At 37.5% G+C, this 20725-nt stretch overlaps 1 protein-coding gene across 2 annotated transcripts; it reads right to left on the bottom strand.

Annotated features, from left to right (window-relative positions):
* Nucleotides 1-2451: 2451 nt before the first annotated feature.
* Nucleotides 2452-12029, bottom strand: LOC145775690 (uncharacterized). Of its 2 annotated transcripts, none has more exons than XM_082587032.1 (4): nucleotides 4101-4239; nucleotides 3483-3693; nucleotides 2832-2994; nucleotides 2452-2676 (listed from the first exon to the last, which is right to left on the bottom strand). In XM_082587032.1, the coding sequence occupies exons 2-4, from the start codon at nucleotides 3618-3620 to the stop codon at nucleotides 2519-2521; spliced, it is 459 nt and encodes a 152-aa protein (XP_082443158.1). In that variant the 5' UTR covers nucleotides 3621-3693; nucleotides 4101-4239; the 3' UTR covers nucleotides 2452-2518. The 2 variants fall into 2 exon arrangements, with proteins under 2 accessions (XP_082443158.1, XP_082443157.1); XM_082587031.1 differs by lacking the exons at nucleotides 2452-2676; nucleotides 2832-2994 and adding exons at nucleotides 11370-11516; nucleotides 11820-12029 and having other exon boundaries at nucleotides 3489-3693; nucleotides 4101-4385.
* Nucleotides 12030-20725: the final 8696 nt, after the last annotated feature.

Below are 20725 nucleotides of genomic sequence, written 5' to 3' on the forward strand. Positions count from 1 at the left end.
GATCATTGGGTAGAGGCAATTGTCGTAAAGTTTCTTGTCCAGAGAAACAACAGCAAGTGCGGGTGGCTGGAGTCGAACATGCAGGCACTCGACTGCGAGCCCAACGCGCTAACCACTCGGTCACTGCTGCGACAAGTAAGCTACACACTGCCCACTTTCAAAATTTCAGACAGACCAAGGAAAAAAACTATTAAACTTAGCTACACATCGGATTCAGAATAGCATTCGAAATATATTTTCAAAAAAGAATGAAGTAATTCAAATGCTTTTTAACACAACCTTGTGTCCTTGTGGGAGTTGTGTCAAAAAAGTTTGATTTTTTTCGTCATTTATTTTTTTTATGTACGGTAGACTAGTATACAAATACATGTTGAATTGATTGTAGTAATCTTCATCTTCGGACTGAGAAATCTTCCTTGAAAATTCCTTGTATAAATTCCTTGCAGAGCAGTGGTTTAAAAGCTGGAGTTTTGGAGTATTTTGGAGCCGGAATCTCTGGTTTCGCTAGGAGTCGGAGTTGGTTTAATTGGTTTGATTTGGTTTTTGGACTGACAAACCCTTGATTGGTTATTCCTGGTAGCTTCGCATACTTTTAGAGGGTCTTGACGCAGGGCCGGTTACCGAGATTGGCAGAGTGAAGTTTTCCGATTGTTGAAGTGTTGTTGCTGGGGAATTATTCCAGTCACTAGGTGCCGCTGAATGGAGAGCAGTCTTGAAATGCGTTGCTTAAGCGCAAACCGAGAGTGGAACTTGCGCCGCGTGTTCTTAAGCCCGGCGCGTTATTACTGAGCTAACGGAGTGGGGATGGAGTCTGAAATTCTTGGCAAAAACAGGATCCGTAGTCCTATTTTTGCCAGTTTATAGGCTACTTTTAGCATACAATTATATTTTATGTAGGCCTACTTGGCACAGTTCTATTTTTGTGTAGCCTACTTCAACGGTTGTCGTTTTTAAGCAGTTATTATTTTATTTGAAAATATGCTTTCCTGTTCATGATAGAAAATAGGGAAGGTGTAGGATCATGTTAGTCTACAATATGAAAATAACCTGGATTGTGGCTTGCGCTCAGAATCAGAATGAAGTCAACCTAATTGGGGCAGGAGTGGAGTTTAGAGTCACAGACATCGGAGTCGGAGCGTATAGTCCAGAAAACCTGACTTCGTAGATAAGGCCAAGGCTGCACTTCTGTTGTAGAGACTATTTGAACCAATGATGCAGGCCCGGTTACCGAGTTGGACAGAGCGAAGTTTTTGATTTTTGAAGTGTTGTTGTCTGTGAGTTGTATTCCATCCATTGAGTGCCGCTGAATGCGGAGCAGTTTTTGAAATGTGTGTTAATTTTATACCGTAATCGTATCGCATGTCGTGCCAAATGTTAGCTAAGCAAACCAGTGCTTGTTGTCTCTATAAAACCTCTAACCTGTGTCTTTGCGTTAACATATTATTACATTTCTTTTATCGACATAAACCTTAGGTTTACCCAAATTTAAATCTAAGCCTATTATTCCACAAAGCTGGTGGTCTTTCAGATTGTACAAGAACAATTGCCTTTTTAGCAATCCTTTATTCTTTCCAGAAAAGAAAAACAAGTTTAACAAATCAATTTTTGTCAGTTTTCCAGACTAGGAATAGAGTCTACAAAAGATTGAGTCATGAAAACGCGTCAAGAATTTGTTTTCTCTGTTTCAGAGATGTTATAACTTATTTAGCATTCAACCCTTCAAAAAACAACTTGTTTATCGATAGGTTGAGAAATAATTATCTTCTATTTAAACAGCTGGTGCATGGCGTACCCTGATGTCGAATCAACGTTTAACCGTATCTGTTACTGCTTCCTTTTGGCGTCAAAAGTTACTGGCCGTGACCATCAGGTCTACGTCTCTCTTATTGCTAATTACTCCGTCGGCTTATATCATATAACACCGGGAAAATGTATACCGTTGGTCAAAAGCCTTATCTATCACTTCAATCAATTTATTTCGCAAAATATATTCGTGATTGTGTATTTTAGGTAGAAAAGGTGATAACCCCATAAACATTGGCTCGTGAAAAACACGAGAAAGATACGTGTTTTTTTACCCCAGTTTCTCGTGTAAAACCCGTGATGTGCACCCGTGTATTACACGGGTGTTTGCACAAACGCAACCCGTGTTTTTCACGACTTCTAAACCCGTGTTTTACACGTCATCTAACCCGTGTTTTTCACGACTTCTAACCCGTGTTTTACACGACTTCTAAACCCGTGTTTTACACGGCATCTAACCCGTGTTTTACACGACTTCTAAACCCGTGTTTTACGCGGCATCTAACCCGTGTTTTACACGACTTCTAAACCCGTGTTTTACACGGGTGTTTGCACAAACGCAACCCGTGTTTTTACACGACTTCTAACCCGTGTTTTACACGACTTCTAAACCCGTGTTTTACACATCAAACCCGTGTTTAATATGGCAATTTATTTGGTACCAAAATCACACATGCCAAAAAACACAGATATAACTGAAGACAGTACAGCTGTTTCACACATCATCAGTTGGGCGAAACGTGCTGGATGAAGATGTCCTTGCAACTAACTGTCTTCTTATTTTCTTTTCAGCTGATTTGAGGAATTCTTGCACAACAGCTTTAACATCGCCCATGGTTGTGTCTTTTGTGTAACTGTATGTTCGAACTGATGCTGTAAGCAAAAAAGAGTTAGTGCTTAGTCACAAAAGCAATAGGCTAGCAATAGATATACAGAATTCTTCACGGATCAAATATATTAAAAATAGATTGCAACATACGTTCATTAAGCAGGGTATACGTGCAAAATCTAAAGTTTAGGCTACGCACCATAAATTACAAAAATAAATTTGCAATCTTTAATTGGGCGCTTGGAACCGCGTTGACCCATCCAATTAAACTTCGTCATAAGCTTATCCGTAAATACTCCAGAAAGAAGTTGCTTTACGCTCTTTTTGTAGTCCGTCGAAAAATACCGACTCAAATAAGAAATCTGCAAAACAACATTTATCATATAAAATTTAGACTTCACGGTTATGTTCCATAGAATAAAAGTAGAGCGCACTCATACTGCAAGCTGTTAAATTTCATTGTTAACAGTCAGGGCCGTGGAGTCAGAGCCGTAACAATGTTTATTGTTTAGCCAAAGGAGTCGGAGTTTTAAAAATTGCACTGACTCCGACCCCTATATAAAATTGAGGAATGCTCTACATTGCGAGGAATTTTAAAATTATCCATTGTCAGAGTGTCAAAAACTTTGGGAAATGTATAATTTGTTGTTTTGCTGCAAATCAATGAATCGTTGTTTTGCTGCAGTCAATGCTGGTTGAAAGTTTCAATAAATTTGCAGCAGTACGACATTGCAAAACTGTTTTAAAGAGGGTGAAAATAACCAGTATTTCTTGTATGTCTATTCTATGAGGAGAGTCGGAGTTGTGATACCGATTCCACAGCCATGTTAACAGTAAAAAAAAAAATTACCAGTTTATTTTGAACAGTGCTGTTTCCCAGGTTGTGTTCAAGCTGATCAAAATCCTCCAGGCTGTTGATGGGAAAAGATGGAATGTCCGAAGGGGGTTCCTCTATTTGTTGAGCTGGGGCGCTTCTTTCGTTTGTCATTATTATATCCAATTATTCGTTGACAGAATTAAAATTCCCATAATTTCCAGTTGAGCAATTCGAATTCGTCGAACTGTGTGAAAAATAAATAGTTGCTTTAACATGATTTGGTGTTAGCAAAGGTGCTTTGCTTTGACAATACAAAAAGAATAGCTCCCAGGCTAGGGCAGTTGTGATTTAAGCAGCTGCCAAACAAGAAAAGCGAGTGGTAAATAATACTGCCAATTAAGAACAATGCTCTTGTAGGGGCGCTCACGTGAGAGACTCAACAGATCTTCCAAAATTCGAGAAATTGAATTTTCAAAATGCGCTGCTTGTGAGTAAAGATGGGAGTTACGTAGGATAAAAAAGAGAGTAAACATAAATAAACGACGTGAAGAATTATAGCTAAAACTATATCATCACACCGATGCAGCTGAGCAATTGTTGAGCGAAGTAAATCGAACAAGTTTCAAGATTTTAATTTAACCAGGTGCAAACCTTCACTTTGCAGCGCAACAAATTCGTCACAAGATATGTTCTTGGTCACTTCAGGCGTAGTGTCGATTGCAACATTCAACTGATTGTCATCCAAGTGAAAATCAAGGACTGATTGTTCACGCTCTGGACTTGATTGCTGTGGTGCCCTCACAGAGGAAGACCGCTTTCTTCTTTTCGATTTAGGTTGTCTACTATCATTTATTTCTTCTTCACTAGCTGCTGTTGAAGCCAAATCAGAAGTATTTTCAGCATGTTGTAACTTTATCAGTGCTTTGGCCAAATCATCTGTTGCAAAATATTAACAGGTCATCTTCCGATAACAGTGATCAAGATTAGGAAAAACAATACACTGGAGAATAAGATCTCATGCATATTGCATATGGAATAATAACAATCTGCTAAAGCGGTTAAATGGAAATTACACACCTTTTTACAGTAATATTCATACCCAAATTTTTGTTGAACATGCTCAAAGAATGCCCCAAATTCAACGTAATTTTTCAAAGTTTTCTGGGGGAGGACTCCCAGATCCCCCGCCGCTGGGTGTCGCCTTCGGCAATTACGCTGCCAGGCTTCGCCCGCCGACCGTCAAACCACCCCTCTTCCCCTTTCAAAATACCTAGCTACGCTACTGAATTGGATCATTGTCATTGGGGCCCGCAAAGCATATTTCGCACAGGGCCCGAAATACCCTAAGGCTGGCACTGTACTGGGGCGTTTCTTTCGTTTGTCATCATTACTGCATAAGCGTAGCCAGGGGGGCAAAAGGGGCCATGCCCCCCCAAATTTTCAAAGTTTGGATTCCGAAGTTGAACCCTTTGTTGAAAATATAATATAATTTGTATAAATTTAAATCGTTTTCCAAGACATCTGGCTATTAACACCCCCAGGATTTGTTTTAGACACACAGAAAGACACCAATAAATTTTGCAAATCGTAAATCGCGCAAAGTTGATGCGATTTACGCTTCTTTAAACTAATCTGTGGAAGCAACTTCAGAATCGCTTACTCTGTTGGGTTTTTGTGTAGCTGAGTTTTTTGTGTTCTCTAATTTTAGCCGCAATTTTTGCCCATTCGTGTGTAACAGCTACCTTTAATAAGTTAATAGCTGTTTATCTGCCTACAAATTTCATACAATTATTACCCTGAAAGTGTTTCCAGAAAGCGCTATAATGCATAATTTGAGTGTAATTTTGCAAATTTTTTACGGGGGAGCATGCCCCCGGACTCCCCTAAAATATGCGTGCTTTTGGCACGCTCTAACCCCCCGCCAGCCTTATTGCTTCCCTTGCTTAAACAAAATATATTTAGTGATATGGTTGGCTCACTCTACACCTACAAGTGTCGCACACAAAAACAAACTGACGACTATGTTATTCTGGACTGTCCAATGTATCGCGCTCCAACTGGGGCACATGCTGGTCTCGAAGTATTTTCAGCATGTTGTAACTTTATCAGTGCTTTAGCCAAATTATGTGTTGCAAAATGTTAACATGTCATCTTCCCATAACAGTGATCAAGCTTAGTAAAAACGATACACTGAAGAATAAGATCTCATGCATATTGCATATAGAATAATACCTAACAATAGAGATGTACAGATATATCGGTATCGGTGATATCGGCCATTTTTTGAGTATCGGTATCGGCAAAATTTGGCCGATACTGTGGCCGATACTAAACACGTAGAAAAAGGCGTTTGCTGGGGATTTTCTACAAAAGCAAAGATATAATTTTTTTAATGTTGTAACTAACGTTACATTGATGTAGAAAAATAACAACCTGTTCAACATTGGTTGCTTAGAGTGATTCTTTCACTTAAACAAAACATTTTGTTTCAGCAGTTTTGCGTTGTTCGATTTTTAAGTTGTGTAAGGAGACTCAATTTCTCCAATATTTATCATTTGTGTTTCTTTTTTACTCTCAGCAGAGTATAAAACTTGTAAAAGTTTTTCATCCATACAACGTCATGAATTAAATTATTATATCACAAATCGGCATAATAACGTGACATCATCTAAACGTAACAGAAATAGCGAAGAGCAAGTATCACTATAAAAAAAAAACAGAAAAATGCAACGCAAATAGGCAATATCAAAAGACATAGATGTTCTTTGACTTGTCAGCAGCAAGTGGTGATAACTGTGGCTGTGGGAGTTTGTTGCGCAGCCTACTTACTCTGACATTGTTTAAGCTTGATGAGTTTATTACAACGAAAGGTGGAAATTAAATCACAAACTGATAGAATCAGCTTAATAAAAACAACCAAGTTACATGGGTTTTTTAAACGTTTAGCAACGTAAAAACGATGCAAAATTATACATTTTTGCTACCTTGGTAATCTTGGCCTGGCAAAAGCTTCTCAACCAAACGACAAGCGCCCTTAGGGGTAGGACCTTTGACATACTGATATCCAATTGAACGAACCCGAACCATCAGATGTTAGGTTGTCCGTCCAATTGTGGCCATTTCAGCATTCAGCCAGAGAGTTCATTATTACTTTAAACTTTTTTTGGTCATTACACAACAAACGAGCAATAGCAGTGGTGGGAAGTTGCATTTTTCCTTTGTTCCGAGAAACACAACCTTGATGACGTCATGAACAGCGAAGCTTCTGATTGGTTGATGGTTTGTGGTTCAATGGGATATCAGTATGTTAAAGTGCCTACCGCCCTTAGGTTGCACATTACTTGTCGAATAGTTTTTGTACGACTACACAAATGACTTGGTTTACATTTTACATCTTATTATCAATTATGATTGCTTATTTGGAGAGTTTGCGCAAACCCTTTATTAATTTTTCAGAAACCCCAATTATGATGTAATGTTTCTTCCCTTATACCCCAGTTCTCAATCACGGTGGCCTTTCATTACTAAAACCTACTATTATGCAACAACATTGAGTTGGGATTGGATTCTTGAATCTTCAAGTGCCAAGGACTTCCAAATCCGTCCATTGTCACTCATAATGACGTAATAATGCCCCCTTTGGCACCTAATGTTGCCCATTTGAAGTTCCCCTTGCTGCTCTATAAATTTCAAAATTTGGTTGGTTTTGTGGCGTATTTTGGAATTTATTTATTGTAAGCGCCAAACTTGAACACAACTAATTCTGAATTTAGGGGATTTTTTCGTTTTAAACTAATTTGTCACTGTGTCAGTCGCGGTGGTGCCAGCCACGGCTTGTGTTTTAGCACAAGATCTTGTGGTTTTACTTTTGATCTTGTGCTTTAAGTTTTACCTTATTTGCATAAAACTATTAAAAAAACTTTGAATTGGTATAATATGCCAATTCGAAGCTTTTTTAATAGTTTTATGCAAATAAGGTAAAACTTAGCATTTGATATAATTACTTGCAAATACCAAAATTGCTTCTTTTTGTAACACTAAAGTATCGGCCAAAATATCGGTATCGGCCTAAAAAAGTGATATCGGTATCGGCCAAAATATTGGTATCGGTACATCTCTACCTAACAACCTGCTAAAGCGGTTAAATGGAAATTACATATCAAAAAATTGACAGCTAATTAAGACAAGCAGTAGGGTGTTGCAGGCGCCCCGACCCTCCCGGATTTTGCTTACCTTTTTTGTGGTACTGTGTTTAGCTCAGTAGATCACAAATATGAAGTTTCATAAATTTTCATCGACGTTTACCTCCACCGCCGAGGCCATTTTGAGGCCCACTTTTTGAAATTTTTCATGTATTTTGCCACTAGAGGGCAGTGTATAAGTTTTGCAATATTGGAGGTACATTTAAAAGATGCTCTATGATGTTCTAAATTGTTTAAAAAAAAAATTGGAGAAATGGGATAAGTATATCCTAAAATATTCAAGTTTTGTCACTAATTTTTTGCACAATACTGCCCCTAGTGGTAAAAAGAAAAATTAAAATATCTTGAAAACTACTCATCATATTGTTATGGAACTTGCATGCACCCCCCATTTTCATGGGTAAGGAGTTTGATTTCAGCAATATTTTTGCAAAATATTACCACTAGAGGGCGGTAGTTCTAATTTTGAACTATTTTCCTGTGAAAAGGCGATATTGTTGCATTTCTTGAGCTGTGCTTCTGAAGAATACAATTTCATGGTTTATGCACAACAAAATTTATTCTATTGTAAAGAAACTGCATGCATGCATGTACTATATCAATAAATCCAAACAGGCAATGTGAGTCTTAGTTAACACAATTTCCGCAAAGGCAGTTGTGCATCTTCATTGTGTTGATAAATGACGTTTTCTAAGATTTGGTATCTTTCTTCGATTCTCCTCCACCACTTGAATATAGTTTTGCAGATTTTTTTCTTGTTTTGCTAGATGAAGAAAGTCGGATACCACTTTTACCACTCTCTCTGCTGAATCATTACAGACTTTGAGTGCACTTATGATACCATTAGCAGACGCATAGCTATCATCTATTTCCCACTTTTTTGGGTGTTTGACAAGAAAAGTTGTTGAAATGTGCAAAAGTTCAAATAACATTTTGCTGCTGGCATTTGGATAGGAGCACAATGACAGTGAGTTACCATTAACAATGTCTGGCAGCTCTGGCTTACCGTATCCATTACCAAACCTGTTTGTAACCTGGCCATGGAAACTTGCATTTAAACGCAGCAGAGTTCCAGCCAAAGCTTCCTATTCATCAATAGTGACTTGTTTGTCCCATAGAACTATTGGGATCAGCTCCCCAGTTACATACCATGTGTGCCTACCTAAAGCTTTTAAAGCAGCAATACTGATAATTTTGTCTACTGCAGCATAGCTTTTGATGTCACTTACCAGTTGCAAATCTTCTCGGGGTGCTGATGCAGCAATTGGACAGTTGAACCACCATCCATTAAATACAAAACTGCAAAGGTCAACAAATCACTCTATGTTTTGTATTTGTGACTTGGAAATGATTCCTTGCGGTAGAAAGTCTTGCAGCATTACTATCTCATAGCAATAGAGCTGCTTTCCCATCCACCTTGCTCGATGGACAGCAGAGAGAAATGCATGCAGCAGAGAAATGGCCTTAAAAAAAGAAAAATTTAAAACAACACCCAAAAACTTTTTTCAAGCCATCTCTCTGCTGCATGCATTTTTTTTTCAAATAAAGCTAGACAAACCACTTCTCTGCCTAGCATGCAGAAAACATATTGGAGAAGTTATACTTTCTCATGTGTGGGAAGCCCTGTAAGTCGAAACGTCAAGATCTCCAGGCATTGAACTATTCGAAAGATTCCGGAACAAAGGATTCAATGCAACCCCACATGCTGCAGCTGTACTGCACAGTGCACACCAAAAATCCTCAAAAAAGTTAGGAGAATTTGTAACAACTCAAAGCAGAAAAGTGTAAGCACATAAAGTTTGAGAGAGATATGCAAAATTATCAGAGGGGTGATTACAAAGAACTTTTAGACCTGATGACGCCTGACGGTGTAGATTGGAATCAACAGTGGACAGTACAACTTCATGAAATGTGGTACAGTCCATCGAGCAAGGTGGATGTGAAAGCAGCTCTATTGCTATAAGACAGTTATGCTGTAAGACTTTCTACCGCAAGGAATCATTTTCAAGTCACAAACACAAAAATGAGAGTGATTTGTTGACCTTTGTGCTTTTGTATTAATTTAATGGATGGTGGTTCAACTGTCCAATTGCTGCATCAGCACCCCGAGAAGATTTGCAACTGGTAAGTAATATCAAAAGCTATGATGCAGTAGACAAAACTATCAGTATTGCTGCTTTAAAAGCTTTAGGTAGGCACACATGGTATGTAACTGGGGAGCTGATCCCATTAGCTCTATGGGACGAACATTCGAACAAGTCACTCTTGATGAAAAGGAAGCTTTGGCTAGAACTCTGCTGCATTTAAATGCAAGTTTCCATGGCCAGGTTACAAACAGGTTTGGTAATGGATACGGTAAGCCAGAGCTGCCAGACATTGTTAATGATAACTCATTGTCATTGTGCTCCTATGCAAATGCCAGCAGCAAAATGTTTTTTGAACTTTTGCACATTTCAACAACTTTTCATGTCAAACACCCAAAAGAGTGGGAAATAGATGATAGCAATGCTTCTGCTAATGGTATCATAAGTGCACTCAGAGTCTGTAATGACACAGCAGAGAGATGGGTAAAACTGGTATCCGACTTTCTTCATGTAGCAAAACAAGAAAAAAATCTGCAAAACTATATTCAAGCGGTGGAGGAGGATTGAAGAAAGATACCAAATCTTAGAAAACGTCGTTTATCAACACAAAAATGCCTTTGCGGAAATTGTGTTAACTAAGACTCACATTGCCTGTTTGGATTTATTGATATACAGTAGTACAGGTATGCATGCAGTTTCTTTACAATTGAATAAATTTTGTTGTGCATAAACCATGAAATTGTATTTTTCAGAAGCACAGCTCAAGAAATGCAACAATATCGCCTTTTCACACGAAAATAGTTCAAAATTAGAACTACCGCCCTCTAGTGGTAATATTTTGCAAAAATATTGCTAAAATCAAATTCCTTACCCATAAAAATGGGAGGTGCATGCAAGTTCCATAACAATATGATGAGTAGTTTTCAAGATATTTTAATTTTTCTTTTCACCACTAGGGGCAGTATTGTGCAAAAAATTAGTGACAAAACTTGAATATTTTAGGATATACTTATCCCATTTCTCCAATTTTTTTTTTAAACAATTCAGAACATCATAGGGCATCCTTTAAATATACCCCAATATTGCAAAACTTATACACTGCCCTCTAGTGGCAAAATACATGAAAAATTTCAAAAAGTGGGTCTCAAAATGGCCTCGGCGGTGGAGGTAAATGTCGATGAAAATTTATGAAACTTCATATTTGTGGTCTACTGATCTAAACACAGTACCACAAAAAAGGTAAGCATGGTAAAACCAAGATTTAAATTTCATGGGGCGCCTGCAACACCCTAACAAGCAGCTGTGCTGCAACAGAAACAACAGAGCAAACATAAATTTTGTTGCACAAAACTCCATATATTGGAAAACATATTATATACATATAGGTACGGTACATGTTGATTGTTGAATGAAACAACCTTGACACTTGGCAATGTAAATTAGTAAGAGAGAATCATAAGGCCAGTGAATTCCAACTCTTAACTCTTAAGTCACCATAATTATATATATGTATAATATAGCCGGCCATTGGGTACTCTACTGGCAAAACCCTACCTCTGATTGTTTCCAACTTTTATTTAGGTGCCGTATGTATTATAACTTAATGGGTAGTATAAATTAATATTAATGTTTACCTGTTTTGTATATACATAATTCGTACATGATACTTTTTCCAATTTGGATTGACATCTGAATTTTGTAGGCATAACTGGCGAACCTTGTAACCGGAAGCTCAGGCCAATAACATTCCAAAACATCATTATCATGAAATATCCATTTCTCTAGGACAAGATCAACTTCACCTCTTGATATAAAGTCTACGACTGAAAATGCTCTCAGTCATAGTCTTCATATATTTACTCTACAGAAGCACAAAATAGACTGGACTTACTTAACACAGACAGTAAAGCATTTTCAATCAGTGTTGTTTCTCAAGACTGCACATTAAATGATAGGCCAATCGAGTAAAACTATTCATACAATAGAAATAAATGCACTGTCTACACTCTACAGCAAGCCCTGTAGCCTGTAGGTAGGTACCATACTTCGATAGATGACAAAAAACAGGCACAGCTTTTCGCTACCTTTTTGAACAGCACTGCACCATTTCGGTATGTTCATCGCGATTCGTGCACAATCTTTTGGTAAAAAGAAAGATTGAACCTTTTATCTTCAGGCGCTTTTCGGTAGATTTAAATCAGTTAATGATTTCTAAATATAAATGGAAGATTAATTAACACAAACCTTGTAGCCTACTTAACAGTCACTCTAAAAAGTCCTCTCCTAAGCTGATACGCAAATTCTTGGTGAAATTCTGTGCCATTTTTTTATGTCACAGACTTACAGGGATATTTAATCAGGTGACCGCTGTTAACCGCGATATAAGGTTTACGAAAAATAAAGGGGAGAAATTCGGTTTTAATGAAAATTACATAATACTGTATTCCTGAGTTGCACAATTCCTATTGTAAAGACATTAACATAAAACACAACAAATAGCCTAATAGAGTTGAAAATTTATTTTAAACGAGAGAAACAAGGTGAAACAAACTTGCTACTAGCGTGAAAAAAACACGTGTATAACACGTTAAAAACACGTGAGTATACAAAAGAAGTGAATATGCAACTGCCGAATTTTTTTAAAGATATTATCATAAAACACATCAAATAGCCTACTAGAGTTGAAATATTACTTTAAACGAGAAAAACAAGATAAAAAAACTTGGTACTGGCGTGTAAAAACACGTGTATAACACGTTAAAAACACGTGAGTATACAAAAAAAAGTGAATATGCAATTGCAGAGATTTTTTAAAGATATTAACATAAAACGCATCAAATAGGAATTAGCCTACTAGAGTTTAAAAATTACTTTAAACGAGAAAAACAAGATGAAACAAACTTGGTACTGGCGTGTAAAAAACACGTGTATAACACGTTAAAAACACGTGAGTATGCAGAAAAAAATGAATACGCAATTGGAGAATTTTTTTAAACATATTAACATAAAACGTATCAAAAAGCCTACTAGAGTTGAAAAATGATTTTAAACGAGAGAAACAAGATGAAACAAACTTGGTACTGGCGTGTAAAAAACACGTGTATAACACGTTAAAAACACGTGAGTATGCAGAAAAAAATGGATACGCAATTGGAGAAGTTTTTTAAAAGTATTAACATAAAACGTATCAAATAGCTTACTAGAGTAGAAAAATTATTTTAAACGAGAAAAACAAGATGAAACAAACTTGGTACTGGCGTGTAAAAAACACGTGTATAACACGTTAAAAACACGTGAGTATGCAGAAAAAAATGAGTATGCAATTGGAGAAATTTTTTAAAGATATTAACATAATACGTATCAAATAGCCTACTAGAGTTGAAAAATTATTTTAAACGAGAAAAACAAGATGAAACAAACTTGGTACTGGCGTGTAAAAAACACGTGTATGACACGTTAAAAACACGTGAGTATGCAGAAACAAGTGAATATGCAACTGCAGAAATTTTTCAAAGATATTAACATAAAACGTATCAATTGATATTCTAGAGTTGAAAAACTTACTTCAAATATGATATAAAGCATTATTGCAATTGATGACATGTGTAAAAAATCTCGTGTTAATCACGTGTTAAAGAGGTGTAAAAAAAACGTACCCCAGTATTACACGAGTTCCCCCAGAATTTCACGTGTTTTTCACGAGCCAATGTTTATGGGGAAAGACTCGGTTTTTGACCTATTTTTGCCATTTCTTTGTCAAATTTCTCAGTTCACATTTTATTTTGAAAGTCTTCTTGCATTGATCACAGAATTTCATCAATTTTGTTTTTCCGTTTCTATGCAAACAGTATTCCATGCACTTTTTGCACTACAAAGCAATTTTCGCAAATAACAAATTACCTTCCTAATTATTGTATGCCAGCAAAGAATGACTCATATTGCGTCAAAGACCGACTTCCTACCCAGACAGCAAAATCGACGTTGAATCAATGTAAAAATGACGGATTCTTCTGCCTGGGTAGAGAATGGAATTTTAGCGCCGTCACGTTAACACAAAATTCAACCGCACGCTAATAGTAAACTGTCAATCAAGCTATTGAATATCAGCAAATTTCTTGCATTTTATAACTGGCTGTGAGAAAAGGTTTATTGTGAACTTCACAATTATCCGATACCTACATAATCGGGATTAAAAGTTGGGGCAAGAAAAAAAAGTAAAAGTCAAGAAATCTCAGGTTTCTAGCGTCACTGCTTCTATGTGAAATTCCTGAATTAGCAGAGGGCGAGACCATAGGGTCTACGCCAGTAACAGATACGGTTAAATAGCATACGTTTGTCTGCCATTGTATATACTTGTGTAGCCTAGTATAATTTGTGAAGCCTTTGCCGCATCTTAAAAGATTTAATATCAACGTGAACAAATGGTTGTTATCCGCTTGTTCGTTCTAACGTAAACATACCGATTGGAGTTATTTTTTCACCATGTTCTTTAAATAACACAACTTCTTTATGCTTGCTACATCAGCGTAATATTTCAGCAAAGTGAACATTTATTTGCTTATCAAATCTCAGTAGACAAGATTTTGTTGAGTCAGCGCCGTTCTTAGGATATTTCGGGCCCTGTGCGGAATATGCTTTTGCGGGCCCCAATGCCAATGATCCTATTCAGTAGCGTAGCTAGGTAGCCTATTTTGAAAGTTTGACGGTCGGCGGGTGAAGCCTGACGGCGTGTTCGGCGAAGACGACACCCAGCGGCGGTGGTCTGGGGTACTCCCCAAAAAAAAATTTAAAAATTACTTTGAATTTGAGACATTCTGAGAGCATGTTCAACAAAAATTTGGGTATGAATATTACTGTAAAATGGTGCCGTCCGGTGGCATAGCAAAAGGATAAGATCATGTTTTCTTTGGCATTTTTCGGAAATGAAGCTACCGTATGTCTCTATGTTGAGTCTGCATGCAACCTATTTCGTCCCCTGAACAATTCGTACCCCGATTTCGTACTCTGAAATAGGTTGAGGTACAAGGTACTGGGTACGAAATAGGTTGAATCCTTAAACATTTCTAACCCTGACGTGATTGCATAGCACGAACAATTGTTGAGAGAATGTAATTTCCAGCTAGAAAATGTTATTAGGCTACTGTATCCCTTAGCTTCTATTTAATTAAGCAAAAAAGCTTTGGGTTTTTAGGTTGCTTCAACGATTGATGACATTGAATCAGCGTAATAACGGTGAATTCTTCGCTAAGAATGGATGGGAGTACCTTCTTCTTCTTCAACAGATTGATCATGTTTGATCAGCTGTGACCCCCTTTATGAACTGCCCCCACTTTGTTCTGTCTTTTGTTTTTATTAGTGCTTCCGGCATGCTTTTTATTCCTGTAATTTGCTTGATATTGTCAAAATATTTCATTTTTTGTCGTCCTTTAGCTCGTTTGCCTTCTTCGAGTACCTACTTCTACACTAATCAGCGCAACTTAGTTTAAGTCTTACGTCACAATGTCTGGCTTTGATCTCCGAGTAATATTAATAAGGCAAGGTTGGTTACTAAATTAATTTATAGCCTACGAGTAGGCTAAGTTTTGGTATTACAGTAAGAAAGAAAATGCCCAAGAAAAATTTTATAAGTGAGAATGAATAGGCTACGATGAACCTACTTGCCCTCTATCACTTTCGCTCACATGACACGCAAAAATAAACCTAAGGATAAAAGCCTAGTGAAACGTTGCACAGCAGAAAACAGCAACGTTAGCGCAGAAGTTTTCCGACTCGTGCCCAGAGCATAGTGACGCAAGAAGCAACACGACCTCGTTTGGTGGAAGTTAATCAGTTATGTTGTGTATTGGGCAGCTACAGGGAGCTTCAACTCTTCAATGGTCTGGTCTGATGAAAGCCTTTCAAAGTGAAGAATTATCAACATAAAGTGATTAAGCATGACAATCGAAGTTAAATCTGGTGTGTCCGCCATGAGACTTAATTTGTCCATGGGCGCCGGAACGATTTTTAACTGGGGGGCAGGATTATGAAAAACAGGGCACTTTTTTAAGTTTTAAAATAAGTTCTAGCGATAATGCTGGGCAGTTCGTTAATCGTTTTCCCTCCATTAGCAATATAAATCGAAATGTGAGACAGATGAAGATAAATGAATGAAATATATTGAAATAGCTTGAACAAGAAGTAACGAAAGATAAATTTCACGTTCATAGCGTCACAATCTGCTACAAAGTATGAAATGTGTCCACGGGATAATTTGTAGCCTATAGCCTACTGTATAGTGTATATACTATATAAGCCTACAGTAGAGTGTAGACAAATATCAAACCAATCCGAAGTACATTTTATGCGCGCCGGTTGCTCGAAGGAGCTTATTTGCAACAGCATCTAAGTCAATGGTGTCCATCACCTGTTTGTGAATAGTCGCAAACAGTCGGTTGTTTAAACTTTTGTCTGTCATTGTGGTACGAAGCCACATTTTTACATTTTGCACGCCTCATGGCGCTAAAACTGCCTTCAGCATTCACCTTTCCCAATTTGACGCTATATTATCATAACGCTTACTTACACTTTTTCTTCTAAAAATTTTTAACTTCCAGGATCTCACACTCTTTGCTATTCCAAAACGTTTATAGGTTACCATTCCTTAACTTTTCTACAATTCTATATCACTCAGATCTTTTTTCTCACTAAAACCCAGACCACGAGGAACATTTTTTCTTATAAGTCAGCCATCAACAATACCCGGCCATCCGGCCCTACCATTGGTCCTATGCAATGCAAAACGATCGTTAGTGGTGCCTCGAATCATTGGTGTTTGATTTTCACCGCTGGTGGTGGCACCAAACATAGTTGTGACAAAACCGTCTTTGAAGAAGCATAAGAGTGGTAGAATTGCAATAAATTATGTTTGTGACCTACACAATAGCTCATTATCGTGTAATGATACAAGAACTACATACCGGTGTACAAAGAACAATGGCACGGAAGGGCATCATGCTACTGTGATACAGAATTTTGTGTGTGAATATTATTTTGAGGCAAAAATGAAAGATTGTAATTAGGCTAAAAGCGAATAGTAGAAATTGTTATTATTGAAAAATGTGCAGTAGCTCACATAACCTTAAAAGCGCACCATTGCCCCCCTGTCCCCCCCCCCCCGCCCGCTTCGGCGCCCCCTGAATTTGTCCGCCGAGATAGCTTCTGAGACTGGACACTGCACAAATGCCTGCAGTTAGCATGCTTCCTTGATTACTTTTGCACTGCTTTTGTCACGTGTACTCCGCGAGGCAGTCTCTGTTTTATTCGTATCATTTCATTCTGGCAGGCTAGCGAACAACAGCTTCTTTTGTTCTAGTTCTAGTGTTGAGTTTAACAATCTTACGTTGTGTATTTTGTTGCAGAAATACCGATTCGATCATTTTTCTTTTGTTAATACATTTAAGAAAAATAACCGTCTTTGTTCAGACACGTTTGTCTGCTGTGAACAAAATCGAATTTCGACCTATTTCGTCCCCTGAAAAGATCGAGAGAAATTTTGAAATGTTTGCGGCAACTCCGATCAGCGACTTCGGCTCTGTTGTTCTTTTTTCGATCTTTTCAGGGTAAGAAATGATCAGGGGATGAAATAGGTTGCACCAGTTGAGTCTCTGCGTTTTATTGTTGCTAATTCCTTGTTGAATTCACTTGTTGAATTTTTTCCACTGGAAATGACAAAAATTAGCCTACTGCATTTTCTGAGTAAATTGCGGGCCCCCTAATTTGCTGGCCCTGTGCGATCGCACGGTTTGCACACCCCAAAGACCGGCACTGGTTGAGTCTACAGTATGTTAACTGCACGAGTAAATGAGCTGTTTAATGTTAATTCTTAATGATAAATTGAGAAAGGTTATGTTAAATATTTCTTGACCATTATTTTTCTGATTGCAACTTTGTATTCTATTTGAATAAAATGCACTAGTAGAATTATTTAATTCAAGACCGTGTTCACTGTTTTCAATATACTTGGCTTGTTTGTCTTCTAGGAGGTCCCAAAATCGTATATCCAGGGGAAGCATACTTTAATCTGTTCTACTGTTTGGTGCCAGTGAAAAAGACATTCTCTAACGTAGAATTTGCGCCAAAATTCTACAATGTGCAGGATGCTTTACATTAGAATTGCATTGTTTTTCCTGTGTTTTTGGGATTCATTAATTAATTGACACCCGCAATCGCTAGCCTATGATCCAGCCGAAAGAAGTACTAAGCTTTCAACGTAGGCTAATGTCCTTTCAATTCAGTGGCTGCTTCCAGGCAATTCTTTCCATTCTACTTTAGTTCTGTTGGAGACGGTCGCAACATTTGTTGTTTTTTGAAAACGATCGCATTTTTCCTAATTATTTCTGATTCAGTTAAAAACAGCCCGGTTGTTCTCGCTGTGATTGAGTTGCTGATCGTTTGTAGGCCTACTTCCTTCGTTATCAGTTTTGACTGAACTCTTGCGTTATCTGAATAAAAGTCGATGGCAGAACGAAGATCTCGTGCTACCTCTTGCCACAACTGTGCTCAAGGGTGTCGTCGTCCTGTCGGAGGGCCCTGTCTTGAGTGGATAGCTCATTTTAGAGAACAGCCGCTACGACTACGCTAGACTACGCCGCTACACCCACATATTATGAATGGAATAGCCATTTGGGGCTCTACATACAAAGCATTTATCGAGAAACTACAAAAGTTGCAAAACAAAGCAATAAAAATAGTTGCTGGAGGGTTGTGGTCAGAACACGTTACACCATACTTCAAGCAGGTAAAAGTTCTAAAAATAAAAGACATTTACAAACTAGAGATTGCTAAATTAATGTTTAATTATAACCATAATGCTACAATGTTTAATTATAATCCATAATGCAATCAATTATCCCTGTACTTTTTCGAATTACTTCAAAAAAACATCAAACGTTCATAATCGCTCAACTAGATGTTCAATCAAAAATGATAACTACCGTACTTCGTACCTCTGTATGCTACTACAAAACTTCAACGAAGCATCAAGTATAGTGGAGTAAAAATATGGAACTCAATCCCACTAGATATTAAAAAAAAATATTTTGACTTATTTAAAAAACTTTACAAAAACTATCTAATTGCAGAATATTAAAGTTGAATGCAGTGTAATTTACTAATGTGGACAGATACTCTTTAAGCTTTTAATCGTTATGACTATCAACACCTAACATTGGAACTTGACATTTTGACATTTTATGGATGCAAGTTTGTTTCTGTCTTGACTCTTTGTTACAAGTGTAGATAATTTAGTGTAATGTTTATTAGATGTTTATCATCGACTTGGCTGAGGGTGGCTGCTTGACTCGAAGACTGTCATGGTCACTTCGCAGCTTCCCGTTGTGATTTACTTCAAAGATGCAGTGTACATTTGTTATTTTTCTTTGTTTCAATTGTGTTCGTTAAGCGTGCTGCATCATTTAATGATTTTACTGTTATAATATTGCACAACAAAATAAACCAATCAATCAATTGAAGTTTCTTCGTACGTAAAGTCAGTCGCTTAACCAACTGAGCTACCGCAGGGCTGGGATAATTGATTGATTATGTGAATTCTTGTCCTCAAGCAAGAGTGGTGTTGTCACTTCGCTTCATAAAATATATCTTGCCATTAACAGCAGGCATGGAGGAACCACGTGGGCCTCGTGGGCTTGCGCCCACCTAATTTATTTTCTGGGTGGGCCTGGCCCACCCACTTTGAAAGCCAAATTTCTTTGAAAAGGGAGCAAAAACGGCAGATCAGAGAGGGAGTTCCAAAAAAAGGTCTTCACTCATTTGATACACACTAGTTTGATTATTATCTTTGATAGCTCAATGATGAAATCCAATCTTTAAACTTTTCTGTCGAGCCCACTATTGATGGGCAGCACGTGTGGGTGTGGTTGCGTGTGATTGGTGGAGCAATCTATCAAACAATATAATTATTCTTTATGGTCTCTATGGTTAAAACAATGATATCATTACATATGCACGTACTGTGTACAATGCTGCAGATTATTACTCCGATTTGGTATTATAACTGTGTGTGTGTATTGTTGTCTTTTATTTGTGTGTACATCGCCATATTTTGTAGGCTACAGCACTATAGAGCGATTGTGTAATTTTTTTTTGGGCAAATCGGACCAACAATGGAAAATTTTCGCTGGTTGGCACAAAAGGCAATCATGAAAACCCAATGTATAAACGATTTCAAGTATTAGAAATGCAACAATATTGTTGTGGGTTTGGGGGGCGAAGCCCCCGAGAAGTTGAATTGACTGTGACTGCTGCGCCTCTGTGCCCACCTACTTTTAAAATTGTTCCTCCAACCCTGATTAACAGTTTCAGTAACACATGGAAATGTTTGACACGTCGCAATACAGGCAACGATAGTGACCTGCAAACATACTAGCGAAAAATAGGCTCCAATAACACGGAGTAAGAAACCAGTCACCATGAAACAAACGCTTGTGGAAATCACTGAAAAAATGTTTCTATCGTAACTCATAAACAGTGTTCCCTCTAAAAAAGCAATGAGTTGGTTTTTCATCCTTTTTGTGAGACTCTATAAAACCATCTTTTCTTGTTTATTAGATAACTGTCACTTGCGGTGCTTATTAGCATGGCAAGAGATGTTGATTAACAACATTTTGCAGTACTAACCTAAATATTTTCATAATAAGCTTACAATCCAGAAAAAGTATTTAAATTTTAGATTCTATTTGAATAAGACCTTCTGATGATCCGTTAGGTGAAACAATTTGTAAAGGCTTCAGATAGTAATAACTATATTTGATTTAAATTTATAGATAATATTTTTCCAATTTATTATAAATTGAGTTGGCACACCGACCTATTTTGCTAACAACAACTTGCATAAAGGGAACACTGCTCGTGAAACCCAATAACGATGAAACGCACACTAGTGTTTACAAGACATTTACAAACTTAAAATAAGCAACCCTATGCTCACAGATAT

Source organism: Aplidium turbinatum, chromosome 8 (genome assembly GCF_918807975.1).
Source record: "Aplidium turbinatum chromosome 8, kaAplTurb1.1, whole genome shotgun sequence".
Classification (NCBI taxonomy): Eukaryota; Metazoa; Chordata; class Ascidiacea; order Aplousobranchia; family Polyclinidae; genus Aplidium; species Aplidium turbinatum.

What these genes read in the sequence shown, in the direction of transcription:
- LOC145775690 (XM_082587031.1), bottom strand. Translation starts at nt 11,856, where the DNA reads ATGAACATACCGAAATGGTGCAGTGCTGTTCAAAAAG. An exon ending in ATTATGTATATACAAAACAG is followed by an intron (nt 4,386 to 11,369) that starts GTAAACATTAAT and finishes ATTTTGCAACAG; the next exon opens with ATGATTTGGCCAAAGCACTG. An exon ending in TGTTGCGCTGCAAAGTGAAG is followed by an intron (nt 3,694 to 4,100) that starts GTTTGCACCTGG and finishes TTTTTCACACAG; the next exon opens with TTCGACGAATTCGAATTGCT.